Source organism: Centrocercus urophasianus, unplaced genomic scaffold (assembly GCF_019232065.1).
Source record: "Centrocercus urophasianus isolate 14NV4802_14NV808 unplaced genomic scaffold, USGS_Curo_1.0 seq_17, whole genome shotgun sequence".
NCBI lineage: Eukaryota > Metazoa > Chordata > Aves > Galliformes > Phasianidae > Centrocercus > Centrocercus urophasianus.
The window spans coordinates 11,748,037-11,766,814 of NW_024884722.1; the positions used below are offsets into that span (position 1 = coordinate 11,748,037).

Below are 18,778 nucleotides of genomic sequence, written 5' to 3' on the forward strand. Positions count from 1 at the left end.
CTTTCAGGCAATTTTCATTTAGGGAAATCTGTTTGAGTGGTAATGGGGTGGGCTCAAAGCCAAGCGTGCTCTTCCTGCCTCCTCCCTGTACTCCCAGGGCTGGGGGACTGCTTCACCAAAAAAAAACAGTGGCAGCTGTGGCGAAGACCAGCAAATTGGACTCTCTTCCTTTCCCCTGATCGCATACAGAAACTACCAACTGCCATACTAGAAGATAGCACAGGGTGAAAGAAGGAGCTTTGAAAGCTGTGCATCCTCTTCCGTTCTCTTCATCCCCAAGGGAGCAGAGAGGGGAAGGAAGGGAAACAGTTTCCTTGGAGAAGAATTGGCTAAAAGAGCAGAATGGACCGCTTCCGGATGATCTTCCAGTACTTCCAGTCCAACTCAGAGTCTGTAATGAATGGAATCTGTGGGCTGTTAGCCCTAGCTAGTGTAAAGATTTATACCTGCCTTGACTTCAGCTGCCCCTGCCTGCCCCGCTACAACATGGCATACGGCTTGGGGATCATGTTTGTGCCCCCCATCGCCCTCTTCCTTTGCGGCCTCATCCTCAACAGACAATCTCTAGTGATGATGGAGGAGTGGAGGCGGCCACAGGGACACAGGAGGAAGGACCTGGCTGTCATCAGGTGGGGTTTGCACCAGGAGCAGAGCCCTTCCTTCCACTTCTCCTCTATCCTGTCTTTTCTCTGTATCTCTCTTCCTCCTGGTAAGTCAACTTCTTCTAAATTCATTTCCACACTTCACCCCACGAGTGTGGAGTCTGGGACATGGTCAGTGCATGCATGGGTTTTCCACCAGGGCATAAATGTGCAAGATGATATGCTTGTATGTGCAAAAAGAGTACCATTACCATTGTGGTCATTCTTTATCACCAGCATTGTGATTTCCTTCCCTTCAGCTCAGTTATTGCCGACATACCAGTAAAATGGCAAGGAGAACCAGTTTCACCCTTTTACAGACAAACCATTGTCCAGAACAGAGGTCACACACAGCACAGTGAGAATGACTTTGAAGAAATGGGATTTCTCAGAGAGAAGCTGAGCTCCTGTCTCTCTTTTGCTTCAGGTACATGTGCTGCTCCATCATGCAGCGAGCCATGGTTGCCCCAGCTGTTTGGATCGTGGTTACCCTCCTGGATGGCAAATGCCTGATCTGTGCCTTCAGCAGCTCTGTAGACCCCAAGAAGTTTGCGGGCTTTGCCAATGCCACCCTGGCACAGGCACAGGAGATGCTCACCAGGGTGCCCTGCAAGGAGGATGAGCTGATGAGGAACAGCACATCCCGCAGGGCAGTGTCCAGGTACCTGCACTGCTGGTCCCAGGTGAGTGGCTGCCAGCTCAGCCCCATGGCAGGGATGTGCTCAGGGCACCCACTCTTCATTCAGCACAGCTTTGCTGTGGTCTGGCTGGGAGTAGGGCTGCTCTTTGCTGTCTTACACCCCAAAACACCACTGCCTTCAGTGACAATCTCCAAAGTCACCTCAGAAGAGAAAAAGAAGGAAGGAAAGTTTTTGGTTTTGTTTTTTTTTTATTAGCATAATTTTGCTTCTAAAAGAACCAGCACATTCTAAACCCATTTAATAAAAAGCAGGTTGTGAAGAATATCAGAGCCTGCTAACACCCTGCCTGCTTAGAACCAAAGTTTTCTAACTCAGCAGGTAGGAGCTACTGCTTTAAGGACAGTGAAAGCTGAGACAGGTGAAAGCAGTTTGTTCAGGAACAATGTGAGAGCAGGACACCTGGCTTCAGAGCATGTATAGATAGCAGGTGGCTCTCAGTGGAGATAAGTGGGTGCCAGCAGAAGAGCATCAAATCCCCTTTATCTGAGGCTCCCATGCTTAAAACAAATGCTCCAGACTTCTTGCAAAGAGTTATTCTACTGTAGTACTGATGCACAGATAAATGTCATGTATTCACTGGAAAGAGGTGACTGCCTCCCCAGCACTCTCAGCCTAAATGCAGTTTCAGGAGCTGGGTTTAAGGGACAGATAAAGACAAGAGTCCCAGTATACAATTACATGAAGTCCTTTCTCAGCAGTACAAGAAAACAGCTTGTGTCTGTCCTTATGCTTATGTTGATCCTGTTCCTCTGCTTGTTTCTTATCACCCAGGCCCTCGGCTGGAGCATTTTGTTGATCCTCATCATAGCTGTTTTCCTTGCCCGCTGGCTCACACCTTGCTTCAACCAGGCTGCCCTCCTCCAGACACGTCACTGGAGTAACTACATCGACATCGAGCAGAAGATTTTTGAGGAAACCTGCTGTGAGCACAGCCGGCTCTTTGCTCACCAATGCATCCTTCACTTCTTTGAAAGCATGCGGAAAGAAATCAGACAGCACAGCTTTGACTTGCCTGGAGAGAATGAGAGAGAGGAAGATCTTCTCCGGGGCATCACAGACCACAATCAGGTGAACAAACTTCTGAAAATGTGGTACTATGAGAAACCTTCCTTGGATGTAAGCCAGGCGATCCACAGACAGCCTCTGGAGCAAGAGAGATCTCCACCCTGGGCAGATAGCTGCAGTGCCAGGTCTAAATTCACCCAGCACACCCATATGTGAAGAGGAGGTTGTCCCGAAGTCAATCCAGGTGTGTCTAGCAGATGGATGGCCAAAGTGCTCACCTCTTCTTCCAGAACCCCAGGTCCAAAGGCTGGGCTCTGGAGCACCCAGCAGAACCTCCTAGCAGAATTAGTAAGACTCAGCTCCCAAAATCCCAGAGTTCCAGAATCACCGGAGTCAGCATTCGCCACAATACTCATCCAAGGGCTCTGAATTGTGCTTTTGTTATCTTGAAGAGTTTGTAGCTGTGACAAAGCCCTTCTGGCTGGGCTGGTTGGTGTTCAGAAGGCTTTGCATGCACCAGCATCATGCCGTGGACAGGACACACCTGGTTTTTACACACTTCTTGTAGATTTTAGCACAAACCAATCTACCCAAAGGATCATCCTTACATCTCTGGGCATAATCATCCTTAGTTTCAGCACCATTTGAATGTAAGCTCTGAGCCTCTAATGCCAATTACTTTCTCATCCACTCTTTCTAGCCTCTGTTTTAGATGTTTATCATGATATGGGTTTGACTGATATTTCTGTCCAGCAGTGCTGCTTGGTTGCATTAAAATTCTTACTGTAAACCCCATGCTGCATTGTTCTTCCTTCCCTCATCTCTGTTCCCCATCTTTTCATGCCATTATGAACTTTTCTGACTTTGATTTAAAAAAATCAGCTCTGCCAGATATTGAAATGCCACAGAAATACCCCAGGCACACCCCAAGCCGTGTGTGCAGTGCCCGCTGGGATCAGCACAGAGCTCTTCCCGTGCTCTTTAGCTCCAGGGTGTGATTGCTATGCTTTCCTTCAAAATAAACATTGCACTTTGAATTTCAGCTCTGGTTTACTATCACCAGGCATGACACCACAAATCTCACCCTGAACTTTGCTGCAGACTCACCACTCCACACAAGTCAAATCAGCGATTTTCCTAGCCTCACTCAGTCCCGAGGTCTGCAGCTCTCCTTTGCATGCTACTTTGCATGCTACTTTCCATGCTTTCAGGCTTTAAGCCATCTCAGAGTGGCCACAAAACACAAAATGCAAAGAAGGAGGTGTGGGGTAGTTTTATTAGCTGTGCTGGGAGGAAACAGGAGGATCAGTCTGGTCACAGAGTAGCTCTGGTTGATAGGGGGGTCCTTGTCAGAAAAGTTGTATGTGCTCAGGCACTCAGTCTTTTTGTGACCTCTTGGCCTTTGACCTTCACCCCCTGACTTTTGACCCAATGATTTTTTTTAGCTTTTGATCGGGACTCAAGACAAGATCCACCCTTTGATCCATACCTTTTACATCATGTTCAGGTGCCACAGTTTCTACACATCCTAATTACCAACATGTATCTTGCTTTTTGATACACACATAACATTCCTGTAGTCAATGGACCATCAGCATACAATGCTGATAATGCTCATTTAGTTCCTAACTCTGGATTCAATCTGTCATAACAGTCCTTCAGTTCAGGTAGAATGACCTTTAAGCTATTGATCTTTGACCTAGTGACCATTTAGCCTAATACACATTGACTTTTGGCCTGGTTACCTTTGACCCATTGACCTTTGAACTACTGACCTAATATCTATTGACATATTGACCTATTGATCAGTCACCAGCTGACCCAACAATCTCTAAGTGACTTAACCCAGCTACATTCAAGGGGAGACTACCCCAACATTTATCACAGCAGGAGGATCACCTAATTTGACCAGTTGGTTGTGCTGTTTTAGGCACCTGACTGTTGAGTGTTGGATATGGATTTTTTATTTTTAGCTGAAACCAGTCTGAGGGAGACATATTCTCACTTAAGAGAAGCTTATTTTGAATCAGTTTAAACTCATTGGGAACCAGTTTAAGCTGAAGTTCAGTAGATCAGTCACCAACAAAAATAAATGTGCTGCTCAGAGCTTTCAGTGATCTAGCTGCAACACAACTACATAAACTTACTGCAGCCAGGCACAATTTCCTCTCTATTTCTCTGCATCTGATTTTCATACCCGGACACCTGCAAGTGCAAATTAGGCGTTTATGCTCATGCAAACTACCCACTTCTGGAGTTAGTAGCCATTGGTAGCACATAAGTATGTGTGTACTACCAGTGTGCTGCATATTGACCTATAAGTACTGTGCATAAGTACTATGACTGTTATGCAGATGCAGAAATTTTGGAGATTACACACACAGTAGTCTGTGTTCCAGATATGTTCCTGAGAAGTTTGGCTCAGTTAAAACCTGACTTGCTGTTTATGTCCTACATCTCTCTTCCTATTTCACAAAGCAGCATTGAAGCACCAGGTTGCTCCTTCAAGCTGGCCAAGAGATGGGGGAATATTTGGATTCCAACTGGTCTTACAGTGGCGATGCCCAGAGGTCCCTTTCCACCTGCTTTATTAGGAAACTGTGCTCTCATACGACAGTAGGAAGGGAGAGGGTGACCAACAAGCTTTAGCAGCTCTTTGTCTCTCAGGGCTGTCCTAATGCCCAGAGTGCAGATGTGTCTGAAGTCCTCAGGGCCCTTCACCCACCAGGAGTCCATGAAACAGTGATGCTGACTGCAAGGACAGATTTCCCCATCCCACCATCAATGTTCCCAATGATATGGGAATCGTGACCACTTTCCTGTCCCTCCTCTCTATCTCCTGTATTCACTGGGGCACACAGAGCCCTACGCAACTCCCTGTTATGGTGTCTAACTGGGCATCCGGGTGCAGGACCCCAGATCGGGATGGATTTGGACATGCACCACCTCTGCCAGGCCTGGTTTCCAAAGCACAAGCAGATGAGGTCATGCTGTTTCTGTACAGAAAATTTGTTGGAGTGAGCTTCCTGCTGGAAGTTCACAAAAAAAGACTCTCTCACACAAAAATAAGGAGAGATCAAGATCGACATATATGAACCCTGTTTTGATCCCTACTGAGTTGCTATTGGCTTCCATGAGAACTGTTGCTGCTGCACACCAAACAGACTCAGGCTCCTCATTCATCTTTAATGAAAGTTTTCCTGGAGATCAAAAATAGTTCTCTGCATTTACAAGGCTGATTCATGGCAGCTTTGATGTAAACTGCCCTTCAGAAAGCCACGCACCAGGTGAGCAGAGAAGCCAGCTGGCTCTCCTAGCTAGAGATACAGTAATCCTCATCTGTATTCATGCAGGCAAATCTCTTTCCGTTTGATGAGATCATGCAATTAACCTCTTTGCAGCAGGCAAAGCTAGGACTCACTGGGTGTTACCAGTGTGCTTTGTGATCACCTCTGTGGTGGTACCACTTTGACACTCATGTCAGTAGCACAGGTGGTGACAGGCTGGAGGGAGTGAATGCCTTGCTGGTGGTCAGCACTGCAGCAGTATGTTTAAGGCCACTTAGAGTCCAAATATTCCAGTATTTTTTGGGCAGCTTGAAGGTGAAATGTGGTGCTCCGAAGCTGCTTTGTGAGATGGGAGTCAAGATGTATGAGAGCAGCAATAAAATCCACTTGTTTTTGGTTTGTTCTGTAGAAGCTAAGCTCTGGCTGATGCCGATTTTGAGGAGGAAAATCTGAAGCCCCATTTTCTATCTATGTTAGCAGAGCAGAGGTGGGGCATCCTGTCCAGCGTGGGAGGCACTCAGCTGCCCTGCTGAATTTGCAAGCAGGTTCACAGAGCCCAACCAGCAAGTCCCATTCCTGCCAGGGCACAGATTGCTCTGGGCAGAGCACAGCCAAGGCAGCACCTGTGCCCAGCAGCCAGGAGGACTGGTGACAGAGAGACTGCAGAAATGAGGACATAGAGAAGAATGGAGACAGATTTAGCAAATGAGAAACAACCCAGGTCCCGGGGACACAAGGAGGAGTGAAAGGACACAAACCTTGAAGTTCTGCAAGCAGCAAAATAAACAGGAAATAAAAAGTTGCATTTTCTGCATTAAATACTGGGGCTGTCAGAGCGCGTAAGTAAATTGCTGAACTCTATAGAGACTTGCTGATGTCCATCTTTGCAGAAAGGGTCTGAAAGAATGAAATAAACCAAAGACTCAGCTTGGACCACAATAGGGGAGGAATTGTTTCAGGAGGAAGATGGACAAGTTTCGGATGGTCTTCCAGTTCCTCCAGTCCAACCAGGAGTCCTTCATGAGCGGCATCTGTGGGATCATGGCCCTGGCCAGCGCCCAGCTGTACTCAGCCTTTGATTTCAACTGTCCCTGCCTGCCACGCTACAACCTGGCCTATGGGCTGGGCGTCCTCCTGGTGCCTCCCCTCATCCTATTCCTGCTGGGCTTCGTGCTGAACAACAACGTGTCCATGCTGACTGAGGAGTGGAGGCGACCCCAGGGCCAGCGGAGGAAGGATGCGGCCGTCCTGCGCTACATGTTCTGCTCCGTGGCACAGAGGGCCATGATTGCCCCAGCTGTCTGGGTGTCAGTGACACTGCTGGACGGGAAGTGCATCACGTGTGCTTTCTGCACCGCACTGCCCATGGAGGCCCTGGGCAATGCCAGCCACCGAAGCCTCTCCCAGGGAGAGATGAAGCGAGTCCTTGCCCGCATCCCCTGCAAGGAGATCTATGATGGGCAGGAGCTCGTCGCCAATGAAGTGGCCATCAGGTACCTGCGCTGCATCTCACAGGTAAGAGGCATCACAGCTATGTCCTCTCTGATGGCTTAGGGTTAGGTGCTGACAGCCTTAGCTCTGTCTTAAAGGGGGGATTTCATTGAAATAAAGCTTCAGGAGGAGAGATGGGCTGTTTTGCAGGGGGACAAGTTGTACCCTTCACAGCAGCCTCTCGGACTCCTCTCCACCAAGCCTGGTCCAGGTGTTGGCTCCCTGACCACAGGCACCCCTCTGCTCCATCCCAATAGTGGCAGGTTTCACCTTGACAGCATTCCCATGAACAGCAGAAGGTGACTATGGGGCAGGGCTTTGGAGCAAGGACCCATGTCCTGACCCCACTTGGTCCAGGCTGACCAGCCCAGGATGGTGATGCACAGCGGAGCTGTATACCAAGAATCAGTTAGGGCAAGTTCAGAAGGAGTAAATGTAGTTGTTACTCCATGACTGCCACCACCTCATGTAACCCACTGTTAACCTGTGGCTGCTCTGGGCACTAGTTATAGCTCATGTAAGCAATGGGCTGATAACCAGTTGCCTCTGCTGCTTGTGTTTATTAGCCACACCAGGTAACCACAGATGAAAAAGTTCCAATAACTCCTCGTCCTGTGCTTAATTCTTCTCAAGTCCTTTGCTTCTGGCCACAGCTAGAATCAGGATGGTCCAATACTCTCTCATCACTTGTTTTCTGTTTTAAAGTTGCTCTTCCTGTGTTCCTTAGGACAGATAGGAATCATTCCTATTTTTAGAAGAGAAATGAAGCTTGGGAAGAAGGGGTTATTAGGGTCTGCTCATGATGGATCTAGTATTCCCACTCATCCCCACAGGCCCTAGGCTGGTGCTTCGTGCTGCTGATGACCACGCTGGCATTCTTGGTCAGATCTCTCCGGCCCTGCTTCACCCAAACTGTCTTCCTGAAGAGCAGGTATTGGTCCCACTACATTGACATCGAGCGCAAGCTGTTTGATGAGACATGTGCAGAGCATGCCAAGAGCTTTGCCAAGGTCTGCATCCAGCAGTTCTTCCGGAGCATAAGCAAAGACCTGGTGGCAACTCACTGCCACCCACCCAGAAAAGCCCCCACAGATGCTGGGGAAGCTTCAGAGAAACTTTTAGGCATCACCGACTGGGGCACTATGAACACAGCCCTGAAAAGCTGGCACAGGTGCAAGCCCCCACTGCACCTTCACCCAACTGCACCCCACAGCAGCAATGGCTGGGCTGGGGAATGGCAGCCCCCCACACAACCCCACATGCAGCCCCCTGCTCCCCGGCGGGAGGCTGCAGTCTACTACAGCAGGGTGTGAGCAGAAGCAGAGCCACACTTTTGGCTGGGGTGATGAGCACCCAAAGGGTGCACGAGCACCCATAGGGCAGCACTGACACCCAGGTGACCCCATCTGCTCCCCATATGCAGCCCTGCAGCCTGCGTAATGCAGACAATGAGCTCTGGGTTGAACAATGCAGCTGGCCAAGGCTCGATGTGACAGATGAGCCCTGGGGATGCTGGGGCACGTTGTGCATCCCGTGGCACCATGCCACAGCTTTGTGTGGAAGCAGTTGCTGACGCATATGTGCAAAACTTCCTTTCTTTCTTCACATGCACTTCATGGCCTGTGACAGAGCTGGAGCAGGCAGAGCTCCCTGCAACACCAAGGATTGCTGTGCATTTGGGCAGCATTGCAATATCCCCAGTAAAGAATCAAGCTGGGCTGCTTGTCTCCCCATCAGCCCCCCCGTGCACTGACCCCTACACACACATACAGTTTCCAGGCCATGAGAAGATTTAAAATAAAGGCGATGCAAAGATAAACCTGAAAAGGGGTATCCTACATTGTGAGGGAAGAGGTGGTATCATGAGTATGGCTCAAGGGGAAACTCCTGAAACGGGGTGCCTGGACCAGGAGAGGTGGAGGCCAGGCTGAACCTCCTGCCAAGAACTTTCTGCAGGATGTTCCATTCTTGCAGCTTCACCTGGATTCCTCTCCAGCATGAAGACAAACATTATACATCAGCGCAGGTGTTTGTTTGAGAAGTCAGCTCCAAATAAATATCTCAGGCTTACTGTTCAGGCTCGATGCACAAGAGTCATAAAGGCTGTTTATAAAACCATCGGGGTTTCTTTATTTCAGTACAGGGACAAGGAGCTGGGGCAATATGTGGGACTGGCATGGGCCAGCCACAGCCCACGGAGGAACAGTTGGGTCAGCCACATGGCTGCAGGGTGCAGCACCCAACCTTTTGCAACAGCAGGCAGGCACTGATTTCCATACAGCCCAGGGATGACAGAACCCAGGGCCTTGAGGCAGCAATGGAAATCTCTCCATTCACTCCTTGCTCTCATTGCACTAGCAGCACACAGGAGAAAAAAAAGCTTTTAGAAACACAAATTTTACCCGTGCTGCGTCCCTTTCTAAATGCTCATCCCCTTGAAATTTCTCCTACCGCATTCTTGTTTAAACTAACCCATTATGGCTCACTGGTAACTGAGGTGACTGTTCTGAACATAAACCTTAATTACCGGTGTCTAACTCCACAGAGGCTGTGGGGAGAGAAGAACAAAGGACAAAACGAAAATGGAATTCTTCAGTCTGCTCTGTAGCATGAACCAGCCCATGGTCAAAGACTGAGTGTGGCTGACTCCCGGGAGAAAGGAGCATGACACAGATTTATCATTAATCTTCACACCCCAAACTGTAATTAAAGCACCTGCCCAGAAATTAATAGACACAAAACCTGATTTACAAGCAAAGGAGATTAAAAGATAAAGGCGGTTTCCACTCCCATTACTTGCAGCTCAGCACTGTTCATGGCTCACCAAGAAAGCTGTACCCCAAGTCCCACTACAGCTGTGATCAGCATGCGGGGCCAGCCGGCTCCATCCACATACCAAGGAACCTACGTGCATTTGCAAAGAAAAGCTTTTGGAGTTTCAGTTTAGACTTTGAGATCAAAGCTCTGTCCCATGTAGCAACTTTGGCAGTCCCTGCAGAGCAGGAATGGTGATCTTCCTGTGCTGACACTTTGTCCCAGCAGCTTTTCTGGATTTTGGGGACATATCTCATCACTGGTGGGAGTAGACCCCTCACTGGGGGATGCAGAGTGGCTCCCACAGGCTGCGGTCCTGGCACAGAGTATGTTTGGCAGTGGGGCTCTTGGAGTTGTGGGACTGCCATGCATGCAGTGCACTCCGGCATTGCACTGCTGCAAAAACCAGGGCCAGCACAAAGGGATGGGGTAAGGCTAGAGCCTTACCAGGCTGAAGGATGAGGAGTACTCAAGACAAAGATTTCAGCTGGACCACAGTCATTGGCTTAGCACTGGTTTGCTCTGGGCAGAGGAGAACGTGAGTGTTACTTGAAGGTTTGCCTGTGCTGAAGAGATTATCATGAGAGCACTGAGCTTAACCCTAGGGACACAGTGCCAAAGAGGCTGGGGAAAAGGGACAGAGCCTCTGGTCTCTGCGACAGGCTGGAACTGGAGCCAAGGGACAAGCAGCAGAGAGGAGAAAGCAAGGCATCAGTCTACAGAGGAAGTAGAAAGCAAAAAGGCAGAGACAGACAGGAACATGGCTGCAATCTCCAGCTCATGGGCTGCACTCAGCCCCAAACACACAGCTTGTCCCACGCAAACCACAGCACTGCATAGCAGCCATTACACCCCTCTGCTCGATCCACAAGAGTGGGTCCATCTCAGAGGCAAGAAGCAAAACCTGACAGAGTTTGTGGTGATGGGTTCCTGCTCCTCTCGAAAACCCAGCCAGACTGGCATTATCCCCACAGGCTCAGCCAGCTCTCAGTCACAAAAACAGCAGTTTCCACCCCTTCCCCTGAGACGAGGAAAGGGCTTCTCCCACACTGCCCCAACCTGCTCAGCTGGGGTCCCATCCTCATTCCCATGGGTTCCAGCCTCGGTCCCACCAGCATCCTCTAGGGAGCATGGGGGTCACATCCAGACCAGACTAGGGGCTCCAGAATTTCCCCCTCACATTCCATCCAGGCATCCATTGCTCCTGTCCTGCAGGCAAACCCCGTCCTCCCCACAGCCAGCCTCTGCACAGCTGCATCGCAGATCTGAAACATACCAACGTGCTTTTTCCACTGACTCATTCTCGGCTTTTCCTTCCTTTCTTTTTTTTTTTTTTTTTTAAAGGCACAACCTCAGTCTTGCACCCAGCAGAAGCCACGCGCCTGCTCATCGCCCCACCCAGGCGCAGGCCCCAAGAACAGCCTCCTCCCTCCCTCCCTCCTTCCCAAAAGCTGACAGCCCAGGGCACACTGCAAAGGAAGCTGCCGAACTTGAATGCGAACTTGAATACGGCTTTACCCACTTTTGCTTCGCCCACCCTCCTGGCCTCAGCTGGACCCTCCCTGCTGCTCACCCCCTTGCTGCTGGGAGAGCCCCACTCCTGGAGCCTGAGTGAAACCAGCTAGACAAAGTTCCAGAAGGATTTCAACGGCTTTCCAAGTAAGTGATGGCATTTTTTCACTTTCTTTCAGAGATGTCTCAGGAAAAGACTAACACTGCCTGCTAAAAAAGTCTTTTGCTGAAAGCATCTTTTCCCCTCCCATCCTACCCACCCATCTCTCCCATCATAACCCAGCAGCAAAGCAAGGGTAACCCCTTGGCCAACATAGCATGCTCCTTGCCAGCTCCTCTTCTTTTTGCTTTGCCTGGCACCAGGATCTGGAAGAGAGGTTGCAAAGCCTTGCTTATCAGCTTTTTCTAATAAAAGGGATTTGAACACCATGCACCAGGGCAAGTTTGGAGCTTTAGTGTTCTTGCTTGCATCACAAAGCACAGCAGCCAGAACTGCAGGCCGGAGCTGCTGTCACGTGGCTGCGGGTTTTGGCTTTAAGGAGGGAATTTTGTATATGGAAACCTGGGAAGATGCAGGAAGGTATTAAAGGCACTGGGTGCTTCTGTTAGAGGAGGATGAACTATGGCGTCTTTCTCTCACCTGCACAAACGCCCCCATAGCCTTTTCCTTGTAGCTGGGGCTAGCACAGGGATAGCTCACCCTGGATTTTGGGACAGTTGTGCTGGGGTGTCAGGTCTCCCCCAGAACTTCTGTACAACGATACGCATGCTGCCAGTGCTGCACAAACCACCAGGGACTGTTAGTCAGCTGTCCAGGTCTTTCATGCCTCCAGCAAACCCCGAGGCTTGCAGGCTTTGTCAGACTTGAAGCTTCCTGAAATTAAACCACACAGGGGTGCAGAGCAGATGCAAAGGAAACAAAGAAATCAGCTAAGCAACACTCGCAAAGGGGACAGCAAGGCAACTGTGGGAGAGAATCATCCTACCACATCCCTTGCTAGCAGGAACTTCTATGTAATTTCAGGCCCAGCTCTATCAATATTCAGTGTTTGTACATTGGATCACAATAAGCTTTGCTTTCCCAGAAAGTAATATCTCTTGCTGGCACCAGCAGCCCCTTGCCCAGTTGCAGAGACCCCTGATGGAGAAACAGGACTGCATTAGCACGGGGCCAGCTGCCACTATGTGCAGTAAAAGGGAAGGCACATGCAGAGCAGCAGGACACCATCCTCCAGTAGGTCCTCAGCCACTAGCTGCTGCTTTCCCATTAATGTTTCTCCAACCTGATCCTCCCATGAAGCATCTCCCTGTACCCAAACCTACCAGGCAAACTTGCAGCACCCATGGGACTCATTTCCTGCTGTCTCCCTGGCATACTTCAGGCTTTTACTAAATATTAACTCATCAGGTCTAAGGAGGGAGGGCTAGAGTGTGAGTCATTGGCAGGGCTGGGGACGCATCCATGCCCCACTGCTCTGGTCCAGTTTCCCCAGTAACACAGCGTCCTCCTTCATTACAGGCCTGGGAGATCAATAAGTGTCCAGCAGCATCACCAGTGGTCATCGCTTCTGTGGGATGTGACTAAAGCCAAACGAAAGACTATGAATGTGCTAATGACAAGGGTAGAAATGATCGTCCCCTTGGTAATCTTTGCTACAGAAATGCTCTTGGACAGTTTATTGAAAAACTGAGGAGCCTGAGGTTTCCTTCATTGCTTAAGCTGAATTCCTCCTCAATCCATTCCGAAGTATCCCTGGTAGCAGCCAGCTCCAGAGGCTGGGACACCAGCTATCAGTGACTGCAGTGAAGGTGTTGTGCTCCCTTTCATTTCAGTCATCCCAAGGCCATTTCACTCCCTCATCGTGTCCCTCAGTGCTGGGACGTGGGCCAACACAGCCCCCCACCGCAGTAGGCACCTCCTCTCATTCTCCATCTCCAGGATAAAATGGCTGCCCTTATCGCTGAGAACTTCCGCTTCCTCTCCTTGTTCTTTAAGAGCAAAGACGTGATGATCTTTAATGGCCTGGTGGCTCTGGGCACAGTGGGCAGCGAGGAGCTCTTCTCAGTTGTTGCCTTCCACTGCCCCTGCTCTCCAGCCCGCAACTACATCTATGGGCTGGCTGCCATTGGTGTCCCAGCCCTGGCACTATTCCTTATCGGCGTCATCTTGAACAACCACACCTGGAACGTAGTGGCTGAGTGCCACAAGCGTGGCACCAAGAACTTCTCCACTGCCGCCACCTTCCTCCTCTTCGGTTCCATCATGGGCCGGGCAGCCGTGGCACCCGTCACCTGGTCAGTCATCTCCTTGCTGCGTGGGGAGGCTTACATCTGTGCCCTCAGCGAGTTTGTCAGGCCATCCACCCTGGATAAGTTCCCATCTGAGTTTGGGGCTGAGGTGCTGGCGAGATTCCCCTGCAAAGATGTGCCAGCAAACCTCACCAAGTTCCGGGATGAGGTGACACGGAGGCTGAGATATGAATCCCAGGTAGGCAAGTTGGGAGCAGAGCTGCACGGAGCAGGTAAGAACATTTTGACACGCCCTAACGCAAACTCTCTCTCTCAGCTCTTTGGCTGGCTGCTCATTGGGATCGTCGCCGTCCTGGTTTTCCTCACCAAGTGCCTGAAGCACTGCTGCTCACCGCTGAGCTACCGGCAGGAGGCCTATTGGGCCCAGTACCGCTCCAACGAGGACAAGCTTTTCCGCCGCACGGCTGAAGTCCACTCCAGGATCCTGGCAGCAAAGAATGTGAAGCAATTCTTCGGATTTGTGGCACTTGATAAGGAGGAGAAGGAGCTGGTGCAGGAGTTCCCAGTGGAGGGCGTGCAGCCAAGCCCCCAGTGGAACGCCATCACGGGTGTCTACATCTACCGGGAGAACAAGGGCTTCCCCCTCTATAGCCGACTCCACAAATGGGCAAAAGGGGTGGAAGGGAATGGGCCAACCCCAGAGGGCCATGAAATGCTCTTCTTGGCTTCCTAAGACAGACGGATGTTGGAAGCAGTTCCCCAGTCTGCCTGGCAGGCCTATCAGTATTGGTGTGCAGCTCATGGATTCGCTGGGAATATTCCTGCCAACAGGATTACTACTCTCAGCAGGTAAAAAAGAATCAACAGCCTCCAGGTAGAGGCTGATAAGCAATGCACTGAGCTGAGGAACCCCTCCCTTGGAGACAACCATCTTGCTGGTGCTCCCAGAGGGATAAGGGGAGCACAGCAGATGCACACCTTACCTTCAGGCTGCTGGTGAGCCCTGCTGTCTTAAGCACCATCAGAAACCTCAGGGAGGAAGAGCTGGGAACATTTCTAGCTCTGACTCTTGCAGTCCCACCTGTCTCCCCTGTGGCAGGGCTAGCCCCAGCCATCCTACACACCCACCTTTTTATCAACACCAGTATCTTCTTATGCAGTTCTGCAGTGCCAGTTACACTGACAGGTCCTGGAGTACTTTACAGATTTCAGAGGGAAAGAGAAGCAGTGAGCACATTCCTGTAGCAACAAGGATTCAATAGCATCTGGGAAGGAGTGGGTCAATACTACATCAGCACACCAAATAACTGAGAGACTAAGGCAGGAGGAATCACCAATATTGTAGGCATTCAGAAAGACACTCTGTAATTACCAAGTTGAAATTTGGGTAGGACACTAAACTCCCTTTGTTCTTATTGAAGCATCTGGCAACCTCTAATGAGCCCAAATGGTCGCAGCCATGAGAATATAAACCTGGAAGGTGACACCATCAGCAGAATAGTTTTCAGGCGAGGTGGCATAGTGGAGGGCTCAAAGGGAGCATAGCATCCACGGTGAACCACAGCACCATGTGCAGCTCATTGCATTACTCATCCACCATTGGATGAGAGTCCTGCTTGTTTGGTTGACAGGTTGGAACAAAACCCCAGACAGAATTACATACATATAATTATGTTATATACATACACACACACTATATGTATAAAATAGTATTTTGCTGTACTAACGGAGCATATTTCTTCCAGGGAAAGGGGCAAAAAACTTGCCAGCCAAAAGACCACGTTACATGCACTCACCTGCTCTATTGCTTCTGCAGCACAAGAGACTGTGGGAATGGGATGAGGGGAGCAGCCCTCTCTACTCCTCTACCACTGAACTAAATTCTTACCACTGCTTTAAACAGTCCCTGCAGCAAACTGGCTATTTTAGGGACTCAGCTGTACTGAGAGAGCAAGACAAGAGAGATGTTATAGTACTGCAATTGCTGACACTGTGCTGACTGTTTTGGCACTGTGCCCCTTTCTACCTGAGAGTCAGACCTATATACCTATATAGGCAGGACAGTGGAGTTTGGTTTTCCTACTTGTACAGTTCCTCTACAGACACAACTTCCATTTACACTGTGCCTTTTACCAAAAAGCCTTGAATTGTTAGAAAAAAAAAAAAAAAAAAGCTCACTGAACTCAGAGAGGCTTCAACACAAGAAGATTTTAAATAAACTATTAAATGAGTTCTTTTTCATTGCCTTTTGACATTTTTAAGGGAGTCATAGAAGGCATGTTTTAATATTCCTTTTGAAGCCAAGAACTGGGAACTTTTCTTTCTATTAAATGTTTACATCCTCTTTTGTTCAGGTAACACCACGATACTATGTTTTGAAGTATCATATATTAAACTGGTGGAGGAGGTATCCCAGGACCCATGATCAGCTCTGCCATAATTTGCCTTTCATCTGTGGGAAGGCTCAGCTACCAACTGACCTAATCTTCAGGAATGATCATATGCAAGTTAAAAAAAAAAAGAAACTGCATTCACTTGAGATAAAAAAGTTAAATTTGCATTTCTCCTCACAGGCCCTGAGGGGTGAACACGCATATGCGCTTGCCACCCCCGCATGCAAGTCAGCAGATGCAAGGTAACTTGCTGAAACAGTAGCATGAGCATATTCCTCTTACTTCCCTTTGAGACAGCCCTAATTCCTTTGAACCACCTCCACTTCCTTCTCCTCCTCTCCCCTCCTTTTGAAGGAGAACAGCAAGACACAATGCTTGCTAAAGGATTTGTTTATCCTAAGAATACAGCATGTGTACAGCCCGGCCTTTGCTTTGTTTAGCTTCTCTCTTCTCCATTAACCCCAGCTGCTTTTCATGCCTTGTGATGGGCCAGAGACTTGTGCAGCTTGCTCATTTTTTCACCATCTTCCTGGAGAGGCAGATTTGGGCCAGCAGCTAACAGCAAAGAGCAGAGCAAACTACTGCTGTCAGAAATACTGCACTGTAGTATTTCTCTAATATGTAGCAAATCTCAAACAATGCAATTGTGAGGATTTTTTTTTCCTGTTTTTCCTCCCTTCTTCCAGAGCCTTGAGCATGGTCCCTGATAACGCAGCTCTGGGCTTCTGTCCCTCATAGCCCAACAGTGCCCTTGTGAATCATAGAATCAGTTGAGCTGGAAGTGGTCCTTAATGGTCATCTAGTTCAACTCCCCTGCAATTAATAGGGTTATCTATAACCCTGCCAAGGTAGTCACTCACCCTGCCCCAGTGAGGGTGAGGTGAAGTCAGCAGATGGAAGAAAGTACCGAAGGAGGAAAGGAATCAGGATGAGAGCTACCAATGTGTGGGAAATGCTGGGAGCAAAGCATTTGGGGAAGAAGTAGACTTGATTAACTTCTGCAAAAATACTCAAAGCAGGACATTAAGCCACACAGCTTTCCAACTCAGCGTAAGCAAGAAAAATACCAAAAGGGAAGCCAAGGCGCCTGTCTTCTTGGCATGCTGGATCATGAAGGCTGAGCTCACGTGCTCTGTGCTCCTCCTGCAGAGGCTGAAAGCAATGCTGCCACAGAGCAGCCTACAGGCTGTCAGTTAGGGCACGCTTTCCAGCAGCAAGCCACACTTAAACCAGGCTCCAGTACACAGTGTTAAACACAGCCCTTTCATTTTCCCTGCTGACTACTGTATAGACTATAATAGCCCCTGTAATCATAAAGAAATAATACTTCAAAGGGATCTTGGTTTCAATTCAGACACTTATTTACACACTCTATTACGTAACTAATTCATTTGGGGGAAAAAATAAAAGGAAAACCACCATTACTGCAGTTGCACTGTTTAAAAAAAAAAAAAAAAAGGAATAGCAGCAGCTGCTACTGGATGTTGCAAGAAAGTATCGTCCTTTTCTAGAAGAGCATTAAGCATGAGTCCAGCACCCTGCAGCCCCTGGGGATAAGCAGTAGAACAACTTGTTTTTAGATCCCATTGGATTTGGGAATTAACTGAACGCTTAACTAGTCAGCCTCGCCCATGCTGGGCATTCAGAGAGGCAAAAGGGCCGAGTCCTGCAGAACTCTGGTTTCAAGTTCAGAGCACCTACAATGAATGAGATTATTCAAGTTTATTGTTTCAAACTTGGACAACCACTTGCCAGTGTCCACACTGGATAATCACCTCTTTGCACCCCCTGCTTTTTCCCTCACTTTCAGTTCTCTGTCTATAAAAAACCCATCACATCATCCACACCTTATTGGAGAAATACAAGACCAAGGATAAGACACCAACACCAGTGATAGCGTATCAAAGATAGTTGGCTTTTTCTATGCAGAAGGTTAGCTGGGGATTTTTTTTTTCTCCAGCACAGAAAAAACACTCTTTTCAACTTCAATGAAGTATCTTAAAAGATGCCCAGTACTGAAAATCACTGACTTCTTCTGTCATCAGACACTGGCAATTTGTTACAGGATGGTTGTTATCGTGGGATCCCTTGTAATTGGACATTGTATGCTTTGAAAGTACAAGTTTTTTTCAGCCAAAAAGGCCAAGACCATCCTGGGATATATTAGGAAGGACCTTATCTGAAGGCTAAATGAAGTAATTCTTCCCTTTTATTCTGCCATGGTGAGTCATCTGGGGTGATGTGTCCAGTGCTGGGTTCCCCGATACAGAGAAGCAGTCACTGGGCTTACCAGAGTGAATCCTCCAAAGGAACAGGAAGATGGCAACAGGACTAGAGAGCATCCATCATACAAAGAGAGGCTGAGAGCTGGAGCCTTCAGCCTGAAGAAGAAAAGGCTTAAGCCAGATCTTATCCATGTGTGTAAATACTTGTCAGGAGAGCATAAAAAAAAAAAAAAAAAAAAAAAAAAAAAAGTAGAACCAGACTATTTTTAGTGGTGCTCTGGGACAGTACAAGAGAAAATGGGCACATATTGAAATGCAAGATATTCTATTTAAATGTAAGAAAATACCCTCATTTTACTTTTTCCTTTTTTTTTTTTTTTTTTTTTTTTTTTTAAATATTTTAAAAAGTCAAACACCAGAACAGGTTGCCAGTCTGTGGCATCTCCATCCTTGGAACTG

The 18,778-nt window shown here is 48.6% G+C and overlaps 3 protein-coding genes across 4 annotated transcripts; all 3 read left to right on the top strand.

Moving 5' to 3' along the window:
- Window positions 1-342: 342 nt before the first annotated feature.
- On the top strand, window positions 343-2,563 carry CALHM3 (calcium homeostasis modulator 3). The gene is made up of 3 exons (XM_042818775.1): window positions 343-629; window positions 1,069-1,324; window positions 2,114-2,563. The coding sequence occupies exons 1-3, from the start codon at window positions 343-345 to the stop codon at window positions 2,561-2,563; spliced, it is 993 nt and encodes a 330-aa protein (XP_042674709.1).
- A 4,029-nt stretch (window positions 2,564-6,592) lies between these two features.
- Window positions 6,593-8,438, top strand: CALHM1 (calcium homeostasis modulator 1). Its single transcript, XM_042818773.1, has 2 exons — window positions 6,593-7,149; window positions 7,959-8,438. Exons 1-2 carry the CDS (start codon window positions 6,601-6,603, stop codon window positions 8,436-8,438), a joined length of 1,029 nt encoding a protein of 342 aa, XP_042674707.1. The 5' UTR covers window positions 6,593-6,600.
- A 2,903-nt stretch (window positions 8,439-11,341) lies between these two features.
- CALHM2 (calcium homeostasis modulator family member 2) lies at window positions 11,342-17,442 on the top strand. Of its 2 annotated transcripts, XR_006168735.1 has the most exons (4): window positions 11,342-11,598; window positions 12,971-13,939; window positions 14,018-14,550; window positions 15,447-17,442. XR_006168735.1 is itself a non-coding variant. In XM_042818306.1 (3 exons), the coding sequence occupies exons 2-3, from the start codon at window positions 13,397-13,399 to the stop codon at window positions 14,432-14,434; spliced, it is 960 nt and encodes a 319-aa protein (XP_042674240.1). In that variant the 5' UTR covers window positions 11,342-11,598; window positions 12,971-13,396; the 3' UTR covers window positions 14,435-17,442. The 2 variants fall into 2 exon arrangements, 1 of the variants encoding a protein (XP_042674240.1); XM_042818306.1 differs by having other exon boundaries at window positions 14,018-17,442.
- The last annotated feature ends 1,336 nt before the right edge of the window (window positions 17,443-18,778 follow it).

What these genes read in the sequence shown, in the direction of transcription:
- CALHM1 (XM_042818773.1), top strand. Translation starts at nt 6,601, where the DNA reads ATGGACAAGTTTCGGATGGTCTTCCAGTTCCTCCAGTCCAACCAGGAG. An exon ending in ACCTGCGCTGCATCTCACAG is followed by an intron (nt 7,150 to 7,958) that starts GTAAGAGGCATC and finishes TCATCCCCACAG; the next exon opens with GCCCTAGGCTGGTGCTTCGT.
- CALHM2 (XM_042818306.1), top strand. Translation starts at nt 13,397, where the DNA reads ATGGCTGCCCTTATCGCTGAGAACTTCCGCTTCCTCTCCTTGTTCTTT. An exon ending in GGCTGAGATATGAATCCCAG is followed by an intron (nt 13,940 to 14,017) that starts GTAGGCAAGTTG and finishes TCTCTCTCTCAG; the next exon opens with CTCTTTGGCTGGCTGCTCAT.
- CALHM3 (XM_042818775.1), top strand. Translation starts at nt 343, where the DNA reads ATGGACCGCTTCCGGATGATCTTCCAGTACTTCCAGTCCAACTCAGAG. An exon ending in AAGGACCTGGCTGTCATCAG is followed by an intron (nt 630 to 1,068) that starts GTGGGGTTTGCA and finishes CTTTTGCTTCAG; the next exon opens with GTACATGTGCTGCTCCATCA. An exon ending in ACCTGCACTGCTGGTCCCAG is followed by an intron (nt 1,325 to 2,113) that starts GTGAGTGGCTGC and finishes CTTATCACCCAG; the next exon opens with GCCCTCGGCTGGAGCATTTT.